Genomic DNA, 26,553 nt, shown 5'->3' with positions numbered 1-26,553 from the left:
TGTGTCCCAGTGAGGGGCTTTATATGCCGACGGTCAGTGAGCTAAGGAGGACCGTTTAATGGGGTGATAGCCTACAAGCTCCGTGGAACCAAAATAATTCCTGTTATTCCTAGATTATCCCTCTGGGGTCGACAAACTCGCCCACGCATCAAATCCCCTGTTCCTTTACACACTCACTGAGCACTTTATTAGGAACACCTCTGTGTATCTACACTCACTGTCCATTTTATCAGCTCCACTGACCGTATTGGTTCACTCAGTAGTTCTACAGATTCAGACTGTGGTCCATCTGTTTCTCTCCATACTTTGCATCGGAGACTCATGTGAAACGGCGTGCAGAGAGTTTACAGCTGCTGAAGCTGCTGCAGCGGGTTTGGAAAGTAGTGATGAAGATAACGGAGCATTTAGATATGAAACATATGAGGATCATGATATATGAAGAGCCTTTAGAGGAGAGTTTAAGAAGAGATGAACACATCGAGAGAATGATTTCAGAGCCCAAAGGGTTAATACTTGATTTTAACATGATAATGAAGCAAATTTTGAATAGAGATCAGCTTCATCCAATCTACCCAGTGCTAACTGCCCCCTACTTACATTCTTTACTAGAAATGCTAGGATTTGAAGTCTTTCTTTAAAGACATATTAGACGTAAAAGACATCCTTAAATAACCCTAAAACAACAAACACCCTTTATAAACCCCATGGCCATCATTAAGACTCTCACGCGTGAGAACAGCACGGATTCTGCTGACGTTCCTGTATTTTGGCAAGGACGAGACGCAAGACTGATGTGTTACATCCGTCAAATCATCATCAGCTCACAGCAAGGCTGTCTAAACCAACACTGGCGTTAAATATTCAATCCAGAGCAGATTAGCTAAGCTCAGAGGACAGAAAAGCCTTGCTTATTTAAACAGTTGTTGCTGTAGTGAACGGCAGAGCTGGAAACTCAGGAGGCTGTTTGTTTTGAAGAGTCTCATTTTTGGTAAAGCAGTAAAGGAAACAGAGATGGAAGCCGACAGTCAGCGCTGAGTCACACAGACCGAATGTAGCTTCTCTCTCCATCACACACACCATTCCAGCAGGTCATTCTCTCTTTCTCGATCATTAGGTATTCAGAAAGAGAAAACAAACAAACGGAGTGGCAGAGAGAGGCTGTGATTTTTCCAATTACCTGCTAAATTATTCAGCTGTGCTCAACTAACCTGGGATACAGACGAGACAGGAGCTCAGAGTGAGCGTTTCCCTCTGAAGATCAGAACTAATGCAGAGACATGAGCATCCAACTAACCCTGAACAGCAGGCCCCAGACCCGCCGCTCTGACTCTGCCCTGCACGTTTTTGCATCCGTACATCTATATAAACGCTGCTGTCGGAACAAAACCTGTATCCCATTATTGCTGTTTTTCAGTTTTTGATATGATTTAAAAATGCCTGTTGCCCTTTATGTTGTGTGTTAACTTCATGATGAATGACTAAGTCTGGTCACATCATCTTATATTAAAAGCAAAGTAGGTTTTTTCCTTCTTGTGTAAAGTTATTATTTTGGAGATATAAAGTGTCGTTCTGATGATATACACTGACAGCAAGTCATAGGACAGCAGTAGGTAAATTGGTTATGAAGCAGTGTTACCTCAGGGGATAGCTTGGGAACGTCCACACCTGTGTAAGTTGTGAGGTGTTTTCTTGTGAGTGAGGCTGAACAGTGGCCAGCGTGCTCATTGCAAGATGGCGTAAATAATCGGAGTTCAAACGAGGCATTATCCACAGTGTCACCGGGAATAAGTCATAAACGGCCTCACCACCCACAGTGGACAGTGCAGTGGCCACCCACTGGTGCTTAATGAACGTGACCGGCGACGTGTGGCCAGAACTGTCTGTACAAACAGACAAGCGACCCTGGCAGAAAGGTCACAGTCCCACAGGTCAGTACAGTGTCCTTTAGAGTCCGTGGGATACAGGAGCAGAAGACCCACCAGAGTGCCTCTGTTAACGCCATGACACTGGACACAGTGCCTCACCTGGGCTTGTGAGGTTGATAACTGGACCCTAGAGGACTGGCAGCGTGTGGCCCGGTCCGATGAGTCATGTACCAACTGCTCCAGGCTGATGGTCGGGTTCGTGTGTGGTGCAGACCCCATGAAGCCATGGACCCCAGTTGTCAACAAGGCACTGTGCAGGCTGGTGGTGGCTCCATACATGGGTTCTCATGGTATGGGTTGGGTCCACTGGTCCCACGTCATTGACTATATATATACTCTTAAAAAAGATGGTTCTCTGCATGGTGAAATGGTCCTTCAGATCGATAGAGAATGTGCTGTGTATGGTTCTATATAGCACCAAAAAGGGTTCTGCTATTGTTACAAACTTTTGGTGCTACATAGAACCATTTTCAAAAAGGCTCTACATGGAACCATATAAAACATTCTCCATCAATCTAAAGAACAATTTTACTATACGAAGAACACTTTATGAATGAAATTGGTTCCCTTAGTGTTCATGGTTCTATATGGAATCATTGTCTTTAATAAAGAATCCTCAAAGAACCATCTTTTTCAAGAGTGTACATACATACATACATACATACATACATCATCTAAACCGCTTATCCTTCTGGGTTGCGGTGGGGTGCTGGAGCCTATCCCAGCTGTCATTGGGCGGAAGGCAGGATACACCCTGGACAGGTCGCCAGTCCATCGCAGGGCAGACAGACAGACAGACATACACAATCACACCTAGGGGCAATTCAGCATGTCCAATCAGCCTGACTGCATGTCTTTGGGCTGTGGGAGGAAACCGGAGTACCCGGAGGAAACCCACGCAGACACGGGGAGAACAGGCAAACTCCACACAGAAATGACCCTGGTCACCCGGCCGGGAATCAAACCCAGGCCATTCTTGCTGTGAGGCGACAGCGCTACCCACTGCGCCACCGTGCCGCCCAAGAGTGTACATATATTATTTTATTTTACATTTTCATATATTTCAATGTACACTGAATAATGCTAATTCTACTAGTAATAATGATTTTTTTAATATATTAATAACGAAATAATTACTTTCTAATTATTTTCATTTGTGATAATCACAATTTTTTAAGACGTTCCACAAGTTTTGTTTTTTTTTCTTTTTTGTACATGTGAGTTTTCATGCGAGACACACTTTAGTTTGTCTTTTATTTTCTCAGATCACGATTTATTGATTCACACTTTTCACACACATGATTTCATGGTGTAACATGATCAAACAGATTTCTAAATGTTTTCAACTTCTCATGTAGAACACATACAAATAAAATATCACAGATGCACTTTAGATTAAATGTGCATAACTTGCAGTTTCAGGGTGTAACATGCCTCCTGTGAAACGCATGACAGGGTTATTATTGTTGTTATCATTATTGTTATTGCTGCCTATTATTACAGTGTGTGTAATTAAACCTGTATGTGCTCTCTTACATAAAGCCATCAGGGTTTTAATTAGAAACAGTTTTAGCAAACTGGGCCACATTAAATGAGATGGTGATGATTGCACATTGTTAAACAGCCACACTGACACCTCCAGATTACAGAACCGTGGAGAACAACACATTAAAACTGGACTGTTGTGTGAAACATTTATCTATACAAGGCATTTGTACTCGTTAAACCGAGAGGAAGGTGAGCTGCAGGGTTCAGAGACGCTGCACTGATATTTAAAACAGCTCTCCAGTCAAGTCGTTCTAGATCTGCCTGACAGATATTCTGTCCGCAGGAACTAAAGCTTCTCCTGTGTTCATTACGTCCTGCATTCACGATAGTTTGATAAGCTTGCAGCGAAACTGCGCCAGGACAGCCCTCGAATCTGACCTGTCACTTATTTACAACAGAAAAGCTCCACAGCTCCACTCCAGATACGCATCTCGAATACCTGCTATCAGAAGGCACTGGGGTAATGTCAGCTAGCGCGGTTTATCATGGATATATTCAGAATTGTGCTCCGCTGAATAGGACGAGATATCATTTAATGGAAAATGCCAGTAAGACGGCGCTGGCGATGATGAACTGGGTTCTGATGTTACAGTGGCAAGAAAAAGTGTGTGAACCCTTTGAAATGACCTGCATTTATAAAGTCAATATAAAGTTCAATTACTGTCTGGTCTTCATCTAAATTACAGTAAAGAATAAACACAATCTGTATGAATTCATAACACAAAAACGAATGTATCGTTCTAGAATGCACCATTCAAACAGTCACAGTGTAGGTAGGAAAAAGTATGTGAACCCCTAAGCTACTGACCTCAGCAAAAGCTGACTGGGGTCAAGAGTTAGCAAACCTGGAGTCCAATCAATGAAATGAGACAGGGCTTCTTATAAAAACCACTCAAACATTTTGAGTTTGCTTTTCACAAGAAGCATCTGCCGACATGAACTCTCATAAAAAAGATCTCAGAAGACCTACAATCCATAATTTAATTTAATTAACAAAGCTGAAAAGGGTTACAAAGTGATCTCACAGAGTTCAGGTGTCCATCAGTCTACAGCACATGTGTCAGGCTCCAGTCTTCACGGGCCAAAACATTGCAGACTTCAGCTCACTGCCTCATTAAACACACCTGATTCAGCTCATCAGCTAATCACCTTCATGAACTGAATTCAGAGCGTTAGATGAGGGTAAACGCTGATCTCCACAGCACTTTGGCCTGGAAGGTCCCCTGTTTGACATGCCTGGTCTACAGTTGGACATGTTGTCCATAAATGGAGACGATTTAGTACTGTGTCTACTCTTCCTAGAACTGGACGCACAGCCAAGATCACTACAAAGATCAAAGCACAAAGCAGAATGCTCAAAGAAGTAAAAATAACCCTGGAGTAAAGCGTAGAAGGGATCGGTGGAGCTGGTTACCACCTCTGTCCATGAGTCTATCATTCGAAAAACACTGAACAGGCATGGTGTCCTGTGAAGGAAGCCACTGCTGTTCAAAGAAACATTGCTGTAGTTTGCCAAAGAGCACCTGGACACTCCAAAATCTACTGGGAAAATGTTTTATGGACAGATGAAGCAAAGGTTGAACTCACAGCACTGCGAAGAGCACAAAAAGGCACTGAATACCAGCATGAAAACATCATCCCAGCGGTGAAGTATAGTGGTGGAAGCATCATGAATTGTGGCTGCTTTGCTGCCTCTGGACCTGGACCGACTGCCATCATTGAGGCGAAAATGAATTCCCAAATTTATCCCTGTATCCTACAGGATCACTTTAGGGAGGCTGAAGTTGGATGACGCAGCAGGACAAGGATTCTAAACATCAAAGTCAAATCTACTTTAGAATGATGTCATAAAAATAAAATCTGCCTAAAATCTGGAGCGGCCCGGTCAAAGCCCAGACAACCCAACAGAGATGCTGTGGAATGACCTCAAGAGAGCCGATCACACCAGACATCCAAAGAACACAGCTCAGCTGAAGCAGTTCTGTAAGGAAGAATGGGACAATATTCCTCTTGAATGTTGGTCTGATCTGCAGCTACCGGAAGGTTATTGCTACCAACAGAAGTTTGACCAGTTATTAAATTGCACTGCTGAGTCTGACCAGCGCAACACGACCCACCACCCAATAATACCTGCTCTGTGGGGGTCCTGTGGGGGTCCTTGTGGGGGTCATTGAAGAACAGGATAACAAAGTACGCAGAGAAACAGATGGACTACAGTCTAACTGTAGAACTAGAGTGAAACTATACGGTCAGTGGAGCTGATAAAGTGGACAGTGAATGTAGACAGAAGGTGACTGTAATATGGCATTTTGCCTGTATTATTATATGCAGATCTAACCAGAATCATTCATCTGCTGCCTTAATTCACCCTCTCAACACAACCTTTCCTCTGCTACAGAGATAATTAGCTCCATTTGGGAATATTTATCCGAGCTCATTTTTTTGACTCTTTGTTTGTTTATCATAAAATCCTAAAATATCACAATGTGACTTTTCCCCCAGAACACTCAGCCTGTAAACATTCATTCTCATTTCTACAGCAGTGCTGAACAGGAACGAATTCCGCTACACTCCATTTCACGGTGACGCTGCAGCTCGAGGAACTCGATGTAATCAGGGCTGGGTCACCGTCGTGTGCCAGGAGCAAACAAACTGACATTTACAATAGCAGGTCGTCAGCCACCCTCGACCGGCCCAGCATCACCTTCACACAGCGTTCGTCCTTCCTTCAGGATCTCACTGCAGGCGAGTGTCTGGAACAGGCGGCTCATCCCTACAGGTGTCAATATGAATATGCAAATGCGCAGGAGGTAACTGGACTGCATCGTGCACATCTGTCTGGTCGTGAACCTTGCACAACAAAAACATCTCCACCCGATCCAGGCCTTTTTATAAACTCTGTCATGGTGTGAATGCTAATGAAGTGCTGCTGCGCCTCTAATGCTACGCTTATAGCATACAGCTCACATAATCTGCAATGGTACGCGGTCAGAAGCAGCATGCAGTGTAAACACTGCAGTGGTAACAGTACCACTGGAGCAGTGGTGCTCCTGCTGGGTGACAGTGTTGACGTTACTGTTTTACCTGTAAAGAGTTTTGAGCACACATGTTCCTAGTAGTCTGCTTTTGTTGGATTTCGCAGGTGAATTGAACTGGACTTCAGCTTCGCATGTGTTTCCAAACATGTCAACATACAAGCTGCGTTCCAAAAGTGAGGCTGCAGCTCAGGTGGGCTGCACTTCTAGACCGCTATGTCATCGAAGGCTGTTCCAATCAGAAGGATCCTTCGACTACAGCCAAAGCATGCAGCTACATTAAGGCTGCGTTCACGCAGCAGGTAAAAGTGGCCCAAATCTGATTTTCTCACCAAATCTGATTTTCTCTGTCTGGCTGTTCAGATTATCTTTTAAATGTGATCTGTATCATCAGTCTGAACAGATCAGCTCCTAAACTGAGCCACATGCGCTACAGAACAGAGCGTCACGCTGCTTCACGGCTCATCCAGAGGTGAACAATCACGACTGCCACCGAACGCCAGTCGCTCCCGGAGGATCAGCTTCATCTTCACCAGCATCACAGGAGCCATCATGAAGCTTCACTGACTGACAGCTGGGCTCATCACCCAGAATGTGTTGGAGTCGTAAAAAGGCGCGGTCACTTCTTTGGGTTCGCGTCCTCGGATTATTTAAACTCTGCTTTCAGACTTTTAACTGTTCTTTGATGCTGCAGCCTCGTTCTCCTGCGGCCGCGTTCGGACATTTCTTTCAGAATCTCTTCAAACACGGAGGGTTTTGGATGAGTCTCACCATCATACAGAGATTCCGATCTGGCTGTTCAGACTGAGTCGCACTGCTGCAGATCGGATACGTATCAGATTTCGGTACCACATGTGAAAGTGTCCGAAATCAGAATTGAAAATGTCAGATTCAGAGTGTTCCTGCTGTTCACACTGACACACAGACACATCTGTGTCACTTGTGAAGAAAAAGATCAGATTTGGGCCGCGTGTGAACGAAGCCTTTGACTGTTTTGAAGGACGCTTTTAGATGATCTCTCACGCTCTCCTGTCGTCTATGATCCTTGTTGCTGGAATCCTGACCACTGACCGCTGTGATACACTGCCATTTCTACTGGCAATGGCAGAAAAACTATCCTGTTTGCCATCATCCGTCTACCACAGCAGTCTTACCCACAAAGGCTCGGAGAAGCTGCAGGTTTTATTCCAAACAAGCAGATTCCACTCGTTTAATCAGTTGTTCAGTCTTCAAACAGTTGATCAGCTCCTGCTTTGTTGGAATAAAAAAGCTTTGTGGGTAAGAAGAGACGCCCCTGACCTAAAGTCATAACAAACATCGCAGAATAATGCCCACACTCTTACAAAAGACGGTTCTTTAAGGGTTCTTTAGTAGAGAAACACAACCAAGAAATGTTTCATTAAAACCCACTTACACAGTTCTGACAAAGACTCACCAGTGTTCTCTGATCTGGGGTTTGTTCTTAGGTAGGAACAGAATCTACACACACTCAAGAGAACAAAGGTGAGAACAGTTCTGCGCTTTAAGAACACGTCATGAATCTGACACAGACTTTTTTCTCAGGACCTTTATCAAGAACACACTTAAGAACTTAGGAAGACAGTGGAAAATGATTCTACATAGAACCATGAACACTCAAAGAATCATTTGCGTTGTATATGGTTCTATATGGAACCTTTTTGAAAATGTTTCTGTGTAGCACCAGAAAGGGTCCTGCTATTGTTAAGATGTCAAGCTTGTAACAATAGCAGAACCCTTTAAGGTGCTATATAGAACCATTTACAGCACATTCTCCATCAATCTGAAGAACACTTCACCATGCAAGGAACCCATTCATCATGCAAATGGTTCTTTGAGTGTTCATGGTTCTATATAGGACACTGTCTCTACTAAAGAACTCAGTAGTGTTTGAGTAATCAGTTTAGTAGAGTGACCAGCCTTTTCAGTGCAGTGTTATAAAAGGCATAGCTGACCGTCCACATTCATATACCACACATCCACCATCTACACTGTTCCAGTGTCTGAAAAGGTGACGCTACATTCTGGGCGATGTTTTCTGTGATGGCTACGAGAGGAAAAAACCCAAACGGACCCACAATAAAAGGAGAAGTTCACCCACTAAAGCACAATCACCAACCGGAGTGGATTTAAGAGAAGCAGGAAAAGGCCAATCACGGCCCAGAGCATCATGGGAGCTCTAACCGGAGAGGACACTTCTGTACTTTATTTATCCAGTTTATTAGTTTGCACCTCAGACAGCTTATCAGAAACGGGGAATCAGGAGCTCTTTGTAGGTTTAAAAGCCCATCTGCTGCTGCAGTTCATCAGCCGTCCATTATTGGACAGGGACCACCGGAGGACCACCACCACAGGACCGCTGCAGACCCACAATAGGACCACCACTGACCAGGCAGCCAAGAAACGTGTTTGTGTAGTAAGTGTGTTTTTGCCATCATACAGTGTATAAAATCATATTTACAGCGTGAGATTTAGATTTGCAGATACAGTGTAATGCAAAAGTTTGGTGACCATTTGGTCAGTTTTCTATTTGACTAATCCAATAACATCTCACCCTCCTAAAAAACATGGTTCTTCAAGGGTTCTTTAGTAACTATACAGAACCATTAACACTCATTTCATGTGTAAAGGGTTCTTAGTATCTTAAAATTGGTTCTTATTGATGGAGAATGTAGTAAAGGGTTCTACTGTTGTTCTGATGTCAAGTTTGTAGCAATAGAAGAACTCTTTTTGGTGCTTTACACAACCATTTTCAAAACGCTTCCATACAGAACCATATTCACACATTCTCCATCAGCCTGAAGAACCATTTCCCCATGAATCTTCTTTAAGAGTGCAGCTGTTATGTTTTGCTTTGTTTTTCTCTCTCTCTCTTTTTCTACTACTATACAGGTGTGTAATGGACCAATGAGGACACTGCTGATGCTTGGCTGTGCTCTTCGGTCCAGTCACTGCTGCCTGCTGAGGGGCGGGTCTTGGCGAATAAAAGGACCCACCTGAGAGGGGTCATGTGTGGGAGCATTTAGCGTGTCTGAGACTTTTGGGGCGCCAGCAGTTTGTTAAGCTGAGCTTCTTGACGGACTTGAAAATATAGCCAGTCAGTCTCACTTGGCTGCTCTCTCTCTTATTCTCTCTCTCTCACTTTTCTCCCTCCAGTGCCAGGTGTGGACGGGCACGTTTGGGCGCACCTGTACATGCACAGTAGTTTTATTGTTCATATACATCAGGTAAGGGGTGAGTGCCACCCGCTGCATTTTGGTGAAGATTAGGTCTGGCCAGATTAGTTTTTAGTTTATTTATTTCATTTCTTTGGCACCGTCCTCAGTTCACCTTTGTGGCTGGATCATACAAGTCCATGTTCATACTTCATTAATCAGCAGCTACTCCAATCGTATCTGTTGACTCCATACTCATCCTGTGTGTTAATACCTAGTAAGTGGGAGCTCAGTGCATCATGGTTTTTTTTTTGCTCTTTCTTTGTAAATATTATTTTTGCATCATAAACTTTTTGCAGAAGTGAAGTAAAGAAAAAGCACTGATTACATGGCTTTTCTGGAGTTGACTCAACTTGAGCACACAAGAGTTCACACAACTCAAACTTCTTAATTGAGTCAAAAATTCTCTAAATTTTTTAGTTCTGCATCTCAGATAAATAAATAAAACAAACTTGTTTTTTACACTTCATTTCCCCTCTAGCCAGGACTCTCTCCATCACACAGTCCCGCCGGACATTCTTCCTCTTCGGTACGTACTTACAAATGGCTGTGGCATCACTGGGGCTCAAACTCACAACCTCCTGTTGAGGTGACGGCTTAGTCCACTGCTCCACTCAGGAACACATGATGATTTTCTGTCTACAAATGTTTAAAACACTGGAGAAAATATTTATTGTTTTATCTGTAAAGCAGGGCGTCGTCTCATGTGGTGCAGCTCTCTAATAATTCATCCCAACATCAGGAGGTTGTGAGTTTGAATCCCAGCAATGACACAGCTGTTCATTTCCGGAGTCCCAGGAGGAAAATATGGCAGATGGGACTGTCTGATAGGAGCGCCAGCTAGTGGAGAAACTGAGTAAATAAATGCAAATCCAGTTTTGTTTATCTAACTGAGACGCAGAGCTAGAAACAGTAGCTGGGACATTTTTTGACTCAGCTAAGAAGTTTGAGTTGGGTGAACTCTGGTGTCCTCAAGTTGAGTCAACTCAAGAAAAGCCATGTAATCAGTTACTATATCATTTTAAGTTGAGCTGACCTCTCATTTTTCACAGTGTCCTCCTGTCCTTCCCCTCTTTCTTCCACCACATGCCACATGTTCCCTCCTCTCTACCACTAGCTGCATCTGAGAGGAGCGTAACAGTAGCGACCCACTCCTGCTGAAATATATTTGTGGCGTATCTTCTGGAAAACAATCCTTTTTTCCTCATTTGTTTCCATTTTCAGTATTTTTACAGACGTTGTTGCAGTAATCGTTCTTGTCCTTCTGGACGTCTCTCTGGAATCCACTGTTTAGTCCCCTTAAAATATCTTTATCCATCTTGATTTTGGCTTCTCTTCTCTTTTATGTATTTTCCACTATATCGTCTGTCATCCTTCCTCCTTTTCATTCTTCCCACGTTTTCCTCCGATTCCCCTTTGACGCCCTCTTTGAGTTCCATCCACAGCTCTTCTGGCTCTCTATCAATCACGTCCAGCATCTGAAATCAGTTCCTGATGTTCTTCCATTTTTTAACTTCACAAAACTGATGCACTTTTCAGAGCCGGATCACGAAGATCCACCTGCATGATGTCACATTGACGTCACTGACTGACCTCGTTCTGTTTGTGTGATATGAATAATAACCTCAGCACCAGATAAGAAGTACGTCATTAGACGTCCATGATTGTCCACTCTAATAAACCGGAAAGGTGGGTCACCTTATCGCTAGCTGGTGAAGGTGGGATTAAGGAAAATGGTTCTGATCTGTAAAGGCAGGCCGGGTCTGCGGCTGTCAGCGACTGGGAGAGGAGATGAAGCCTAATGAAGGCCTTTTAGTAGCCTAAAGTGGGCAAAGCGCAGCGTTTTTCCACTCGTTTAGCTCCGTTAATTAGCCGGACTCGGATTCGGCCTCTGGGGTTTGGCGCTACTGGCAGTAATGGCCTGAGGGCTGCAGAGCGTCGACTGTAACTGTCTTTCATAAAGATGTTCCACAATGACAAGGGCATCCAGTGATGCATTAATTTCCACTTAGTTTGAAGTGTTAAAAAAAGCTCTTAACGCAGTGGAGCTGCTGACCACTGGAGGACTTGGGTGGCTAAGGACTAAGGCTGCTAATGCTCAGTGTAGACAAAACCGATGAGATTTAAGTTGAATATAAATCACAAGGATTGAAAAATCCTGACTTAAGCACTGCTACTGTAGTGGAAACTCACTAAAAGCTTTAATAATTAAAAACACTCAAACATTAAATAAGATATTTACAGAAAAACCTACTTTACACCAGCTTTATTAGCTGTTAGCCTGTTAGCTAATTTAACTAGCTAAAATCACAACAGAACAGCTCTAGGTTTAAAGCCTGTTACTGCAAAATGATAAAATAAAGGAAACTAGCAGATCAACGCCGTATTTAGCTATGATTAGTTGTAGAATCAGCTAACTAAGAAGATAAGATGTGAAAAGCTCTGAAATCATGCAACATTTATTAAACTCACTGTCATTTAAATCTTATTGTTCTTGGGTTTTATTGTTTTCTCTGGGTCCTACTTGTTAAGTTTTATCGGACAAAAAAAGTCATAATTAATTTTTTTGACTCCTTTCATCTCTGAGAATTTAAGACTGATACATTTAAATGAGCTCTGCTCTGACTGGCTGCCCTGGATTGTGCTCTCATTCAAAAAGCAGCCCAGGCTAAAACACTCCTTACAAGTTCAGAGTGAATGGGCGGGACAAACCTACTGTAGGTGTGACATCACTAAATCAGGGAATTCAAAACAGGCCGCTTATGTTTCCATATATGGACTCGAGATCGAGGGGTACATTTTAGGGCAACGTTTACAAACTATTATAAAAGTCTTTGATTTAAGAACAATGAGGAAATTCAGTTTTCCATAATAAGGGCCCATTTAAAAGAGAAGAGCTACAGTGGGCTGCTTTCCACATCATTGATTCACAGGCAGAAAGAAAAAGGGCTTTAAACAAGGCAAGACCTGCAGAGGGTGTTAGACTGCATGCACTGGAGTTTGGGTCAGTTACAGATGTTTTTAAGTGTCTGGAATAGAACATGGAGAACCGGTACCTGCATAGAACATCAGGATAAAGCAGGGTGTATGATTGGACACCTGTAAAGATCTGAAGCAGCACAGTGGAGACGCTGATGAGTATGTTAGAATTCTGAGGGGAAACAATGAATGGACTGATTAATCTGTTAGAGGAGGAGAGACGGAGAAGAGCCAGAGGATCACAGCTAGTGTGAGAGACGTTCCTTCACAGAGAGCCATCAGAGAACCGGCACATTAAAACAGCACTTTGTTTCTGCTTATTTTAAAGCGATAGTTGGAAAATCAGCCAAGACACGTTTACTGTCTGAAGTTTGCTGCTTTAGCTTTGCACTGGAGCTACGAGGCTAATGCAGATAACAGGTAGAGGACAGACCAGCAATTAGCATGATGCTAACAGCATGCTTCACCACACTGCATTAAACTGTTATGTTATGTTGGGGCAGTCGTGGGCTGGAGGTCGCCAGTTTGATCCCCTGAGCTGACAGTACATGACTTAAGTGCCCTTGAGCAAAACACCCAACCCCCAACTGCTCCCTGGGCGCCGTGGATAGGGCTGCCCACCGCTCCGGGCAAGTGTGCTCACTGCCCCCTAGTGTGTGTGTTCACTCGTGTGTATATGGTGTTTCACTGCACAGATGTGTTAAATGTGGAGGTCTAATTCCGATGTGTTGAGACACCGTTGGCTAAAGGTTCATTTCATTTCATTGAAAATGGGCTCTATAGCTAAAAACAGCAGAATCATCTTAAAGGCTGTAGTTAACAGTGAGCGTGTTTACATGCACTCAACAATCCGGCCATAATTGGATTTCTGCAGTTATCTGATTATTTAAATAGTCATGTAAACAGCACACTCTTAGATCGGAGTAAGGTCTAAATCTGATTAAGAAATCCAATAAAGAGGCTGGATTTTGGCTCAGTAATCAGATTTCTCAGTGCTGTAAACTCTTACTCTGATTTCTTTCTGTATTTCTCAGTCTGCACATGTGCGAAAACAGACGGCGGTACCAGAAATAAGCGAGCAACGTTTAACACAGCACGAGATCAAAACACTTCTGGAGCAACGCTGAAACCGAACACATGCTGACAAAATGAAGGACTTAAGTATTCTTCATCTTCTAGGTGATGTATGTTCATGTTTCAGGTAAAGTGGTGCGATGTTTAAAAAATAAGCCACTCATGAAGTTTGAGTTTTACGTTACATTCACGTCACGTCTTCTGTGAGTTTATTGGCTGATTGGACAGCAGAAATCGGATTACTGCCTGACTCATGTGGACCTGGAGTTTCCCATTATCTGATTACTCAAGAGCACAAAAACACACTGAACCAGTTACTGACACAATCTGACTTTCTGCAGTCATCAGATTATTAAGTGCATGTAAACAGACTCAGTGTCTCAGTCATCGGGCAGTGAATTCACAACCATTTCATGTAGTAACTTGTGAGGGAGCTTTTAGAGGTGGACGTCTGGTTCCTCAATTTGAGTGTGATGACCATTAGCTACATTAGCCTCGTAGCTCCAATGCTGAAGCTAAAGAAGTAAACTCTGGACAGTCATAGCTTTGGGGGTAACGGAGCAAATCTGATTTTTCACCAAACTATCGCTTTAATGCCCACATTCTGCACGTGCAGGTTTGGTGGTAGAGGGTGGGTATATGAAGGGAGGCTTGCCTGAGTGAGCTGCAGCTCTACCTATCCTGATTGACAGCTCCTCGGCTTCTGTGGACGGGATGACAGGGTCCTCCACCTTCTCTTTGGGCGGTCTGGCGTCAGCAGGGAGAGCCAGGGACAGATGTGGGTCCACACCAACACCCTGCACAGCAAACAGAGACATACACAGGTCAATCATTTCCATCATTTCATATCAGCTACAGTGAAACCGAGTAATTTAATACCAGTGACAGTAAAGCAACTCAGGATCTGTATTTATGGTCATTGTGACTTGTGGCTCTTCTCTTTGTTCTCCAGGCTGATTCTCTTTTCCATACAGAGGGAAAGAGTATCACGCTGTTACTTGCATGAATGAAAAAATGTGACGGTTCATGATAATGAGGTGAAGCTGTGAGCACAACAAATGCAAGAGTTTCTCCAGAGAAGTGCACTGAAATATACAGTCAGAGGAAATAAGCATGTAAACACTTATTTTTGGTTTTTATACTTCCAGTGCATACATGCACCAGTTTACACACAGGTATATACACCGGTCAGGCATAACATTCTGACCACCTCCTTGTTTCTACGCTCATTGTCCATTTTATCAGCTCCACTTACTATATAGGTGCACTTTGTAGTTCTACAGTTACAGACTGTAGTCCATCTGTTTCTCTGATACTTTGTTAGCCCCCTTTTACCCTGTTCTTCAGTGGTCAGGACCCCCATGGACCCTCACAGAGCAGGTACTATTTGGGTGGTGGATCATTCTCAGCACTGCAGTGACACTGACGTGGTGGTGGTGTGTTAGTGTGTGTTGTGCTGGTACGAGTGGATCAGACACAGCAGTGCTGCTGGAGTTTTTATGCAGTGTATATATGAAGAGTGCTGCATGTCCATTTGTAACCTTTTTTAAGGCGGTATTAATCACAATACAGCTTTTATTATTTATTTAATTTAATGATTTATAATCTATGTGTAAAGCTTTACACCACTCTAGCCGACACTTGGCATTGCATATGATCTTAGGCTTGTGTGCAGCTGCTCAGCCATGGAAACCCATTTCATGAAGATCCTGATGCTCAGTTCTTGAGCTCATGTTACTTAGAGAGGCCGTCCAGAGCTCTATAGTGAGTGATGCAACAGAGGACAGATGACTTTTACACTACACACTCGGCGGTCCCGCTCTGTGAGTTTGCGTGGTCTACTGCTTCTGAGCTGTTGTTACTCCTAGACGAATACTTTTCACAATAGTAGCACTTACAGCTGTCCGGGGCAGATCTAGCAGGGCAGGAATTTCACCAGCTGACTTGTGGCAAATATGGCATTCTATGACAGTGCAAGTTACTGGGCTCTTCAGTATGACCCTCTACTGCCAGTGTTTGTCTATGGAGACTGCAAGGCTATGTGCCTGATTTTATACAAAGGTGTGGCTGAAACACCTGAGCTCAGTAATTAGGGGGGGTGTTCACATGCTTTTGGCCATACAGTGTGTGTTATAATACTTTTCTGCATAAACTTTACTATTTATCATCTTAAAAAAAAAAAACGACTTGCATTCCACTAGGAGCCTATCAAAATCAAAATTACGTCCACTTTTTCATTGAAATGATTTTGTCTGTTAAATCTACAGTTTTAATCATGTTTTAATCATTAACTCTGCACTTTCTGACTGTATTTTCTCATTTGGAAAGCACTCTGAATATCAGCAGTGTATGAAAGGTGCTGTATAAATAAACTTACCTTGCCTAAACTAATTGGCCATTTTATCAGAAACACCTACCATGCAGGTGTCTTATACAGGTGTACAATTTCAGACTGTGGCCCAGACCCCCCTAGCCCGCTCATCACTGAAAGGACAGGAGGAATGTCTGTGTAAAGTAACTCTGTTCCTCTGTTTATGTTGTAATTTGCATGTAAAGCCACAGTCTAATCAGAATTCAGCAGCCATATTTGTTTGAGCTCAACCCACTGCAATCAACATCCATGTAATATTTCATCTTCAAAGGAAACATGCATGATAATTCAGTCTTTGATCACTGTGCTCCACGTGGACAGCTGTCAGATTGATTTGAGGGAAAAATGCAGAATATGGAATAACACTAAACACTGAACAGCAGACGTGACTGTAATTACAAAGAGATGAACATAGTCTGAAAAATGAAGGTGTTAATAGTGAGTCTGTGCTGCAGTAACAGCCTCTACTCTTCTGGGAAGGCTCTACACTAGATGTTGAACATTGCTGTGAGGATTTGATTGAACATTAGTGAGGTCAGGTACTGATGCTGGATGGTCAGTTCTGGATCACTCCAACTCATCCCAAAGGTATTGGATGGAGCTCCACCACTCCAGAGAACACAGTTCCACTGCTCCACAGCCCAACACTGGACATTGGGCATGGTGACCTTAGGATCAGGTGCAGCTGCTCCAGAGCGTCTCATTCTATTGGTCAGTGCTTTTCTATGGAGATTATACAAGCTGTGTCAGCAATGAGTGACCTTAAAGTAGCTAAATTGAGACACTGTTTTATGATAGTTTAGAGAACTTAAACTCCATTCATGGTGGAGGGATACATGCAGGGCGCTGTGAGGCCAAATAGTCCCCAAAGAAAACTTATGATTTCAGATTTTCCACTATTTTCCATCATCAACATTCCATATAAACTCAGAAGACTCGTGTAGGTTCACTGGTGGTTCTGGATAGTAAATAAAATGTCTATATCTGTGCTGTAGTCATGGCGACCCCTGGTTCCCATCACCACCACTGTAAAGACATCTGAACCATTTCACACCAAACCACTCTGAACCACTCTGATTACATCTCACACACTGAATAATGGGGGAATTTGAAAAACTGAATGGATCTAATTCCCTTTTAGGCTTGACTACAAGGAATTTTGAATGGAGATTCTCCATTGAAAGGAAACGTAATCCAGGACTGGCATCCATGTTCCAAATAATTAAAAACAACACAATAATATTATGTCTCCCATTTCAGCTGATTGTAGACAGTCTAAAGTATTGAATGATGACTGTCCTCATTAGTGCTCATGCTGTGGTTGAGGTTTTTGCAATTAATTCCACTAAAAGTAACGAGCTGAATAAACTTTCCTGCTCCGCCAACCGAATCACACCGTTTCAGTCAAAACAGAGCAGGTTTTTATTTAGACTATTTTTCCAGTACTGATGAAATGAAGTGACTTGGACTTGGACAGTCAGTCTGGTCATCTCAATCCAAAAACATAAACAGTTGTTCTTCTCCCGACACATTAAACTCAGCAAATGAACAGTAATTGTGTAATAAAGTGTGAACTAGAGAGCTCTCTGTAGAGAATGTGTAACTTGAACACTCAGAGAACCATCTGCATGCTTAAATTGTTCTTTGCATGGTGAAATAGTCCTTCAGACTGATGGAGAATGTGCTGTACACGTTGTGTTGTGTTGCACAGTTTATCAGCCGTCCATTATTGGAAAGGGAAGAATAAACATTACTGTTGTGCTCCATAAAACATACAAAGTAGGTCACTGCAGGTGTGTAGAGCAAAAAGATCAGTACTGCCTGCACACTGCTGACAACTCAGACAAGTCTAGCAAAAACATATTTAACATTTATCCTATTAATTCTAATTTACTGACCACCATAGAGTGATTCGCCAGTGTTATAAAAGGCAAAGCTGACCGTCCACATTCATATACCACATATCCACCATCTACACTGTTCCAGTGTCTGAAAAGGTGACGCTACATTCTGGGCAGTGTTTTCTGTGATGGCTACGAGAGGAAAAAACCCAAACGGACCCACAATAAAAGGAGAAGTTCACCCACTAAAGCACAATCACCAACCGGAGTGGATTTAAGAGAAGCAGGAAAAGGCCAATCACGGCCCAGAGCATCATGGGAGCTCTAACCGGAGAGGACACTTCTGTACTTTATTTATCCAGTTTATTAGTTTGTACCTCAGACAGTTTATCAGAAACGGGGAATCAGGAGCTCTTTGTAGGTTTAAAAGCCCATCTGCTGCTGCAGTTCATCAGCCGTCCATTATTGGACAGGGACCACCGGAGGACCACCACCACAGGACCGCTGCAGACCCACAATAGGACCACCACTGACCAGGCAGCCAAGAAACGTGTTTGTGTAGTAAGTGTGTTTTTGCCATCATACAGTGTATAAAATCATATTTACAGCGTGAGATTTAGATTTGCAGATACAGTGTAATGCAAAAGTTTGGTGACCATTTGGTCAGTTTTCTATTTGACCAATCCAATAACATCTCACACTCCTAAAAAAATGGTTCTTCAAGGGTTCTTTAGTAACTATACAGAACCATGAACACTCAAAGAACTTGTTACGATGTCAGGCTTGTAGCAACAGAAGAACCATTCTGGTGCTATATAGAACCTTATAAACATATACTCCATCAATCTGAAGGACTGTTTCACATGTAAAGAATCAGTCAAGCATTCAAAGGGTTCCTTAAGCGTTCATGGTTCTGTACAGCCCCTTCATCTTTATTAAAGAACCCCTGAAGGACCATCTTTTGTAAGAGTGGTGAGGAGCGCTACAGGAACACCGCCGAGCAGAGAGACATCAGCACTAACGATGACTGACAGCTCAGAAATAAACTAAACTAAATCATTTGTCCTAAATGGACAGAAAGCGTCTCATTTCTACGTAAAGGAGAGAAACACACACATCACACACGTCAGAGTGAGTTCGCTTATAGATAACGTTTTTAATTTTGCATAACTTAAAACGACAGATAAGCGTTCTGAACTTTAGAGGATTATGACCATCAAATCACAGTTTACACTGAGCACTGCTGCTCAATTAATACACGCTAAATGGGAGCAGCTAGCTTTCACCACATAACAGCCTCATTAAGATGCTAATTCTTCCTTCAGACTCTTTAGGAGCCGCAGAGAAACGCTGAGGAAGAGCTTTACACACTATGAGCTCATCAGCGGACATGGTGTGGTTAGTGTAGAGACGATTTTATTATCTTTAAAAAACATTTAGAATTATTAAAAATCCAAGCTCAAATACTACATACGCAATAACAATGATATATATAATAACTGAGGTTCTGTTTAGAAGCTGTTATTTTTCATCAGTTCTCTTTCTAGTAAAACGTTTTTGTGTTATTCTGAGTTATGTCAGTCATAATGAAACCAGACCAGTTCAGTCAGTTCAGGGCATGTGGGTTAAACTGGGGGCCCTAACTGGCTCTGCAGAGGAACAGATCTCTAACATTTTGCCCACCACTGGGTGAATTCTAAAGAGTCACTAATCATAACTGAGCAATATTTTGGACGATTTTTTGGCCAATATTACAGATTGTACATCGGTTTGTCTCAAACAAGTAACAGAGGGACAACTGTGGACTGTGAAATCAGCTGTTCATTTTTGACCACAGGCCGATGTTATCGACAACTTTTATCTCAGAAATCATCTTACATGTATTAATTATACGTAATATTTCTCATTTTGAGATACACACACACACACACACACACACACACACACACACACACACTTTCTAAGCCACTTATCCTCCCGGGTCATCGGGGGTGCTGGAGTCTATCCCAGACAGACAGACACACATGTCCACACACACACCTAGGGGCAATTTAGCATGTCCAATCAGTCTGACTGCAGGTGTTCGGACTGTGTGAGGAAACCCACGCAGACACGGGGAGAACAGGCAGACTCCACACAGAGAGGCCCCTGGACGCCCGGCCGGGAATCCAACCCAGACCCTTCTTGCTATGAGGCAACAGCGCTACCCACTGCACCACCATTGTAAGAATAATGTGACATGGTTCAACCTGTTTCTAGACATTTTAATTTATTTATTTCTCTATTTATTTATCAAAAGTCATTTTATGCAGTGAAATTGTGAAAAGTGAAACTACTTCATTGGTAAACTGATCTGCTAACAGAGTAAACTCAGACTAAATCAGTCGAGCGCTGATGGACTGATCTTCTGCAGCGTTAAACTGGACCTCCTCTCAGTCGGGCTGTAGTATGTGGGCAGGTTCGTGTCTGTGAGAGAGGAAAATAAAGGATGGACCAGGCCACCATATATTAAAGCTCACGACCCTGAGGTCACCTCTCATTCCTGATGACCGCTGCTGAGGGGGTGGTGGGGGGGGTTATATTCCTCCATTCATCTCACACACAATATTAGACTGAGCCAGACTCACCTCACCTTTACAGGTGTAGAGGTCATTACAGTTATTGCTGTTGTTATGGAAACGCTTTCTTTTACAGCCCCACACATTAACTGGGTAAGTGTGAGTACTAGGTAATTATTGTGGGTATTATTATTTTAACCCTCAATTCAGTCTCACTTAATTACACTGAGAACAGTTTAGATATAAAGTAGACAAAGGACACAGAAAAATACCTCATTATTCATATATGAACATTTATTTTAAGCAGGAAAGTAATTCAGAAACTCTAAGTTAGTTATATGGAGTAAAAAGGCCACACAAACACATAACAGTCTTTTATGTTGGTTATCTAGAACATAAAAGTGAATCTGGGCTGTAAAAAAATCACCTAAGAGGTTTTTCTGGTTTACTTTCCAGTTCAAACATGTGACATTACAGTAAAATGTAGTGTATGTTTGTATTTACTGCAAAATTATTATTAATTACGTCCTTCCCAGCTTCCTCTGCTGACACTCTTCTTAAGAAAAGTGCTAAGTCTGCTTCACCCAAAAAGGGGCATAAATTAATGGGCATGAATTCACACAAAGACATCTCACGCTACACCACAGTCCAGATCAATGTAGAGAACAGAGATAATAAAGCCAGAGATTAAACGAAGCTGCAGCACAGAAACAGCTGTATTTCAGACACAGTGCAGAGGGAGCAGTGTGAGTACAGATGATGATCACTGCTGTAAAACTCACACAGCTCTGCTTTCCTGATATTAAATATGATGCTCTGCAATCACAAGTCACAACTAGTTCACGAGCCACAACGCTAAACAGCTGGACTGAGGGACGGCTACTAACTTCAGCTGCTACTAGCCACAGCCAACGATCTTACAAGGCAAACTCTGCCTGTATTTCTGAACTGCAGTTCAGTGTGTAACTAACTGCATTTCATTTCCACACGTTTGAAAAAGGGACCGATGTTGTACTGACCACTTCAGCAGCACACTGTCCATCAGCCACTCAGCACTGATGACCACAGGGGGCTGTGAGCGTCTGCAGAACCGATGCTGCTGAGAACCGATTCCATCCTGTAACTTTTGGAGGAAACCAATAGCAAGAAAACTGCTTTAAAACATTAAAATGGTGAAAGACTGGTGATGGTTGCTAAAGTGTTGCTTAGATGTTGCTATGCAGTTGCTATGTTGCCCCAGGTTGTTGCTAACATGTTGCTAGGCGGTTCCTAAGCTATGAAATACACTGGAACCTTAAATACACTGCCACTTTAAATTTACTAATACCTTAAATTCATTGCTACCTTAAATTGACTGCCACCTTAAATTTACTGATACCTTAAATCCATGGCCACCTTAAATCCAATGCTACATTAAATTCACTGCCATCTTTAATTTACTGCCACCTTAAATCCACTGCCACCTTAAATGCAGAGCCATCTTAATTGCAGAGCCACCTTAAAGTCATTATTTGTGCCGTTATGGCTGTGTTAGGCTGTAAGCATGTAAGTCTGTGTGAATATACGAGTGTCAGTGTGCAGAGATGTGCACTGTGACATCACTTGTGGCAGTCGGACTTGAACGTTCCAAACATTCTGCCATTCATTTCCAATGGGAAAAAATATCGTCTTTGAATGATCATTTTACAAAAAACATATGTCAGATTGCTCAAAATAGCACAAGCACAATATTCGGTTCTAGCACGAAAACCGCGGAACGAGAAACATTTTTATTTTTTGTGCGTAGAATAATAAGTAGAAGATTACGAAGAACAGTAAGTTGGCTTTTTCAAGGCAAGTTAATTAAAAAATTATAAAAAATACAGATATCAAAAATCTAGTCAAGCGCCCCCCAGGCTTGAATGTGCGTGACACCTCTGATTATGACATATGTTATAACAACCCATGAGAGCGTATGACATTTGCTATGACATTTACAGCATAGTTATGTCAATGTTATGTAGCGGGGTCCAAGTAAAGTTGCCTAAAGATCTGTGATACGCAAAGTACTGTGATGATTTGTGATTTTGTGAAATAATAAATCACTGAAACTTTGTGTTCATCAAAATAAATCATTCTTTCACCAAAGAACATAATGCTTGTTCCATTTCTAGGAATGTTGCTTTCATATTCTTTCCCCCAGGAACTCCAGTCCACCCAATTACAGAACAACGCTGACGAACAAAGGACAGCACAAAAACAAGACCACTCATATGGAGAGCCAATCTAACGGACCCCTCCTTACAGAAAGAATGTAATCACAGCTCTATTGAAGTAACAGCAGGACTCCTGTATGAGCAGCAGCTTCAAGCCCAGTAATGAATATGTGTGCGCGTGTTTACCTGCGAGCGTGTTACATCCATCATGTGAGCTGGAGCGCATTGGTGCTCCGAGTTACTGCTGACGACGTTCTTAATCAATCCCAGCGGCTCGGCTGTAAACAGAATTTACGGTCTAAAAACACAGGGGTGATATATCATCGGAGGTCAGGCTTATCAGCTCCATCCAGCCCAGTCCACACCAAACAGGCCTCTAGGGAGGAAGAGGACGTTCTGCTGGGAAACAAGGTCCTACTTACCACAGCTGACCACCTTCACTGCCCTGTCTGAACAGCAGATTCCCCTCGCAAATCACTGGTCTTGTTCGGTTTTATAAAACAGATCCGGTTCTAAAATGTATTACGTTCTTAGGCAAACACAGCCAACTGTTAACGAACTACACTGCTTGTCAGAAGAATTGCAATAATATCTCATGCATATAGAATCATAATGTATTAAACTACTACACTATAGAGCATTAGTGCATCTTATCATCGTACACTATATGGCCAAAAGTTAGAGGTCAGGTGTTTCAGACACACTCATTGCTAACAGCTGTATAAAATCAAGCACAGAGCCTTGCAGCCTCCACAACACTAGCAGCAGAATGGGTCGTACTGAAGAGCTCAGTGACTTTGAACAGGACGCCACCTCTGTCACAAGTCAGGTTGTGAAATGTCTGTCCTGCTAGATCTGCCTGTCAACTGTAAGTGATATTATTGTGAAAGGGAAGCATCTAGGAACAGTAACAGCCCAGCTATGAAGCAGCAGACCATGCAAACTCACAGACTGGGATTGCAAGTGCTGTGAAAATGGCCAATCTTCCAAACTGCCTCTGGAAGCAACATCAGCGCAAGACGTTATCATCTGGAGACGATATCATCAGCACAAGAGTGATCATCTGGAGCTTCATTAAATGGGTTTCCATGGCTGAGCAGCTGAACTCAAGCCTAAGATCACTATGCCCAATGCCAAGCGTCGGCTGGAGTGGTGTAAAGCGCCGCTACTGGACTCTGGAGCAGTGGAACCGTGTTCTCTGGAGTGATGAATCAGCTTCTCTATCTGTCAGTCTGATGATGAATCTGGGTTTGGTGGATGTCAGGAGAACGTTACCTACCGGAATGCAGAGCCAACAGTAGAGTTTGGTGGAGGAGGGATGATGGGCGGGGCTGTTTTTCAGGGTTTGGGCTCTCAGTTCCAGTGAAGGGTGATGTTGATGCTGCAGCACAAAGACATTTTACACAGTTATCTGCTTCCAGCTTTGTGTCAGCAGTTTGGGGAAGAGCCTTTCCTGTTCCAGCATGACTGAGCCCCTGAGCACAAAGCAGCTCCATAAAGACATGGAGTGACCAGTTTGGTGTGGAGGAACTCGAACTCAGACATAATAGGAACAGATATCACAATATTACATTTCTCCATATCTCCCAGCCCGAAGATATCTTTCTGAAGTTTAAGAGAAGAATTCTCACTCTGGATAAAGTAAGTCAGGCAGGGATGCTGGAGGGCGAGGAGTGAAGATGAGGAGAGTGATAGAGGTGAAGAACATGTGCTGGAGGTTAACTCTCAGAGTGGAGATAAGACATGGATTAAGCTAGGCAGACATTTTCCTCTCAGCAGGGTTCTGCTATCATGGAGTTGAAATGTGGAGGCATTCCACGAGGGGATCCTCTCGGAAAAACAGTTCCTTACAGAGCTACGCTGGGGCAGGAACACCTCCAACAGGCCAAGCTCCACTGTTTCTCACATCAAGAGCATCTCCACCAATATTACTCCACTGGACTGACATTGGATGAGATGCAGTGGGTATGAGAAGAAGTTTAGAAGAAGTGTGTTTTTGGGATGTTGGGGATTAAAGGAATAGAAGAGAAGCTACAGATGCCACTTCCTAGGCAGAAAACAAGTCAATTAACCTCTCCAGGCTCCGCCCACAAATGTGTTCTTTCATAGATACTGTTGTGAGGTTGAACAAGATTTACAGGACTGGTAAAAATCCCATTAAACCTAATGAGAAACTGTAGAACAGACTCAGTTTATACCACAATACCTACATTTAGAGTCAGTTATTCATTCAGCCTAATGAGAAACTGTAGAACAGACTCAGTTTATACCACAATACCTACATTTAGAGTCGGTTATTCATTCAGCCTAATGAGAAACTGTAGAACAGACTCAGTTTATATCACAATACCTACATTTAGAGTCGGTTATTCATTCAGCCTAATGAGAAACTGTAGAACAGACTCAGTTTATATCACAATACCTACATTTAGAGCCAGTTATTCATTCAGCCTGATGAGAAACTGTAGAACAGACTCAGTTTATATCACAATACCTACATTTAGAGTCAGTTATTCATTCAGCCTAATGAGAAACTGTAGAACAGACTCAGTTTATATCACAATACCTACATTTAGAGTCAGTTATTCATTCAGCCTAATGAGAAACTGTAGATCATGCTTATTAAATAATATGTGCATCAATGTTTTACTGCCTTTTACTGTTACAATGGTGGATTAATATGAAACATTTATAAGCCTTTAGGCTATACTAGACTGCACTGCTGGAGATTTCCCAGAGTGCAACACACCAGCTGAAGAAAACTCAAACCTTTGTACAGCTTTAGTGTCCAAGCGGTTCAGATTAATTGAATATGGCAGACTCGATCTCCACCGCCCCTCTGATCACCTTCGTGTGTTAATGTTGATGATGAAATATTACAGTGATGGTGGTGAATAATGAGGAGACGGAGCTGAACGTGTGTCTGATTATTAGGAGGAGTAACGTTAGCGCGCTCGGCTAAAGCGTTTGGGAAATGGAGACTGAAACTGGAGAGCGGGGACGCTCTGATAAACAGCAGGGGGCGCTCTCACAGCATTCACTACTTACAGTTTATCACACTTTAGTTCTGTTTTGATCCTTTTTATATCAGTAACTGTAGCTGTCTGGATTATTTTGATGCCGAGTTTACGTTTCAGCTGCGCACGGATCGTCGGTTGCTAGGTATTCGCTCACACAAGTTAAGATTTCCTAACTTAAGATTCCTAAATTAAGATCAGATTTGCTTCTGTAATAAGAATTAGTGAAAGATCTTATCTTGAAACGTCCGATCTTAAGACAAAGAGAGAGGAAGTTTCTGTAACACGGCTCCTGATCAAGATCAGTCAAGATAATGATGACAGCATCCGCCATGCCATGTTTATGTCATGGTTATGTCGATGTTATTCAGGGTTTCTACAGCACTGTATGTACAATCAATGGAGAAAACGCTCACACACTTCTGTCATAACACTGAATATTGGACTTTTTCACTGAAAGTTAAAGAGCTCACCGCACTAATCAGTGCCTGTCCAGCGGACTGAGACCGGAGGAGATGGACTAGATATGAGACGAGCTTTCTGAGAGGTTTCAGCGCAACAACAGGCTGAAATGAAAGTGCGCCTCAGCATTCTGTTCTAATTAAGATGTCCATTTAGTGCTGCGTCCATTTGTGCCCATTAATGAGCAGAGCTTAATTGGTTTGGGGGGCTGCAGCTGGGTCCTCAGTGGGCTGGCAGATGTGCGAGTGCAGTATTGACACTGATTCTGTTCTGAAAGCCGTGCAGAGCGGACAGTAAGAGGCAAATTTGACAGTG

At 42.7% G+C, this 26,553-nt stretch overlaps 1 protein-coding gene across 2 annotated transcripts in view; it reads right to left on the bottom strand.

Annotated features, from left to right (window-relative positions):
- Nucleotides 1-26,553, bottom strand: part of LOC118809779 (zinc transporter ZIP11-like) — a 147,798-nt gene that overhangs the window by 54,395 nt on the left and 66,850 nt on the right. Inside the window, exon 5 of one of the 2 annotated variants that reach the window (XM_036573342.1) lies at nucleotides 14,450-14,591. In XM_036573342.1, coding sequence (XP_036429235.1) covers nucleotides 14,450-14,591 — 142 coding nt within the window. The remainder of the gene's footprint in view (nucleotides 1-14,449; nucleotides 14,592-26,553) is intronic. The other variant, XM_036573343.1, reaches the window with a different exon arrangement.

The sequence above is a fragment of the Colossoma macropomum genome, unplaced genomic scaffold (genome assembly GCF_904425465.1).
Source record: "Colossoma macropomum unplaced genomic scaffold, Colossoma_macropomum, whole genome shotgun sequence".
In the NCBI taxonomy this organism is placed as follows: Eukaryota; Metazoa; Chordata; class Actinopteri; order Characiformes; family Serrasalmidae; genus Colossoma; species Colossoma macropomum.
Note: the sequence above shows the minus strand (reverse complement) of the source record. Positions and strands in the feature narration are given on the sequence as shown.